The 3,226-nt window shown below is 40.1% G+C and overlaps 1 protein-coding gene across 1 annotated transcript; it reads left to right on the forward strand.

Moving 5' to 3' along the window:
• The first annotated feature begins 1,732 nt into the window (after positions 1-1,732).
• Positions 1,733-3,226, forward strand: LOC127808137 (myb-related protein Hv1-like). The gene is made up of 2 exons (XM_052346532.1): positions 1,733-2,136; positions 2,233-3,226. Exons 1-2 carry the CDS (start codon positions 1,974-1,976, stop codon positions 3,156-3,158), a joined length of 1,089 nt encoding a protein of 362 aa, XP_052202492.1. The 5' UTR covers positions 1,733-1,973; the 3' UTR covers positions 3,159-3,226.

Below are 3,226 nucleotides of genomic sequence, written 5' to 3' on the forward strand. Positions count from 1 at the left end.
AAACAAACCCTACACAAGGCATAATTTTAGTACCACTTTTTAGTGATTTTTTGTTTTTCCTCTGCTACTCTTAACTTAATAATGTTATAACAATCTTTTTTCAATCTTTATATTACCTCCATAAAAAAGAAAAGAGAAAATTATATGATGACGGGTGTCTCTTGCTTCTGTTCTGTTGCTTTCTTCTTCTTATGCGTTGTGATGAAATTATCTCCAGTTTTCTTGTCGCTATTGGGTAATGTATTTTTATACCCAAATCACGTCAATTGTTGCCCGATTAATTAATTTATAATTTTGTTTTGAGACATGGTAGCTTGCTTGGCCTCATCCCTCATCTCCTGTCCAGGGGAAAAATGAAAAAGAAAGGAAAGAGCTTTGGCCTTTGGCTAAATTGGTTGCATCTGGGAACTGGAGCTTGGAAAAGGCGTACGTCACGGCGGGCCGGCGGCTAGAGGTTCCACAGTTATATATGTTTTGCAATATTTGTAGAAAAGACGTGCCTTTCTGCCTCCGCGAAATACAACACCACTTTAATTTGGGTTTTCGCAAGAGTCCGTCGTGATGATTGAGAGCTACCGAGATCGATCGAAATCGAGTTGATGTCTGGGAAAAGGAAAACGTTTTCTCTCTGATATTGACTCCTGCGTTTCATCATGCGTGCCCCCCGCGCTTCGGGGCTTTGCTTTTCCACGTGATTTTCTCGGGAAAATCTTTTTTTAAAAGAAAACAAAAACCGAAACAAATGGGAAAATCATCATCTCGATTCTCGACATGTAAAATCAGTTTTGTTACAAGGAAAGAAAAAAAAAGGAAAAGATAGAAGATGGGAAAGTGGAAATGAGGCCCCGCCCAATCATCACCTCCTTCGTTGACACCAAGAAATTGACTCTATAAGCAATGGTTAAGTGAAGAAGCAAAGATCGGTATTTCCTATATATTTGCATTTCGTGTGTCTTTGGGTCAAATTGAATATATTTACGGGTTTGCACATGATGTATCCATGAAGACTCCTTGAGACAGACGATGCTCTGCGAAAGCGCCACTGATCGATAATTGTATTTGACACTCTTTTAGACCAAGTACACGCCCACAACTCAACTGTACGTGATGAAACCAAAGTCACCCTTATCTTTATTACATGAGTTTGGAACAAATAAATATTTTAGTTTATGAGTGGGTTTTTTTTATAACTTTTTATAGAAAGAAGTTTAGTTCTTTGTTGGGTAGAGATAAAAATATATAGAACTAGGAAACTCTATTTTATTTGGATTAATTAATATTGCTTACTGTCTATAAATAGACGTGATCAATAAAATGAGCGAATGGAATTGTAAAGAATATTTGTCAAGAGATTTTAATTTTGTGGGTTCTAAATTTTATTTTGATTTAATTAATAAATCTATCTCATTATAATTAGGAGATGATAATTATAGACATTAAGTGGATTATTAATTTTGTTCTAGTGTAACTCTCCACCTCTATTAGATGTTAGATATCCGTTGTGAGGGGATGTAATTAATTTTTGTAGCATCATCATTTAATTAATAATGAAGAAGAGTGTTAATCAAGTAGAGAGCAAAGGGTGATGAAGACATGGGTGGAAACTGCCAAAACACTCAACGAGAGACTTGTGGTCCTTTCATGAGTACACCTCAAGTTAAAATTTCCAGCACCTCTCTCTCTCTCTCTCTCTCTCTCTGTATAACCATCACTTCACCATAATTCGTCACAGTGAAGCTGAAATCTGGAGAGACTTCTCTACACAGAAAACATAAGGGTAGCAACTGCAGGAGAAGAAAATATATTAAAAAGAAGCTAATGGAGCATCCACAAGGCTAGGCACTGCAACACACACACACACACACACATATATATATATATATAGAGAGAGAGAGAGAGGAGGTGGGGAAGATGACCTGATGATGCATGATAAGTCGGCTCAAAGTAGCACTTATTTATGAAGGTGACGGTGGATGCATGGTGGAAGAACGAATTCAGATCCATCAATGGGCCATCACTGTTGCAGCAAACAGAAAGTTAAGCGAGGCCTTTGGTCCCCTGAAGAAGACGAGAAACTGGTCAGACACATCACCGCCCACGGCCATGGCTGCTGGAGCTCCGTTCCAAAACTAGCAGGTACCCTCTTTAACATGGTTAACTTCAGAGTTTTGATAGAATTCGATGCATTAGCCTGGAATGATTGTATAATTTTATCGAGACTGTTAATTGTAGGTCTTCAGAGGTGTGGAAAGAGTTGCAGATTGAGGTGGATAAACTACTTGAGGCCGGATCTGAAGAGGGGTTCGTTCACAGAACAAGAAGAGGGGATCATAATCGACGTTCACCGAATTCTGGGTAACAGATGGGCACAGATAGCCAAACACTTGCCCGGAAGAACAGACAACGAAGTGAAGAACTTCTGGAACTCTTGCATCAAGAAGAAGCTCATTGCACAAGGCCTCGATCCCAACACTCACAATCTCTTAATTCCCCACCATAATAACCCTAAGACCAACACCAGCCATCCGGCAGCTCGCGGCGGCGGCCACCGTCAACAGTCTGCAGCTTTCTCCATAAGCACATGTACCGCTACAGCTGCTACTACTCCACATAATAAGAATGGCGATTTTTCACTAGGGATGGTAGAAGGAACGCCTCAGTTTGTGACCTCATTACCAGCAGCTTCGTTCTCGTACGAGAATTCAACCATTGGCGCCACCATCTTCCAGGATTACGAGAAGAACGCTAATTTTATTCCTTCGACTGGCACTGTTGGAGCTGATCAAACCGACTCTGGTTATAATTCTTTGATCGAATTTACTAACCCATCACCAATGCAAAGAACAAATTCATCTGGGCTTGAGATATTGCAGCAGCTGGGTATGGAAGATCATGAGAAATATGGAATCTGCTGGGACACTACTGCTTCTGGTTTGCAACCCTTTGGAGGAGGAGAAGCGCTGCTGCCACAGCAAGGAAATGGGTCTGGTTGTGAAGAACATGGTAAAGTTAACGAAGAAAACATGGAAGCTTCGTTGATGGATCAGAGCTCTAACTTTGATTTTGAGTTTGTGGAGGGTTCAGTGGCGCTTGTGCCTTGTGGAATGTATAGCAACATTAATGTCAGTCCCATGGATCAACTTGCATGGGATTGTTGATCGAGTCAGCTGCTTCGATTTATGTATAGAAGACTAATCTTTTGGGTATTTTAGTTATTTCTTTTTTA

The sequence above is a fragment of the Diospyros lotus genome, chromosome 8 (assembly GCF_014633365.1).
Source record: "Diospyros lotus cultivar Yz01 chromosome 8, ASM1463336v1, whole genome shotgun sequence".
Lineage (NCBI taxonomy): Eukaryota > Viridiplantae > Streptophyta > Magnoliopsida > Ericales > Ebenaceae > Diospyros > Diospyros lotus.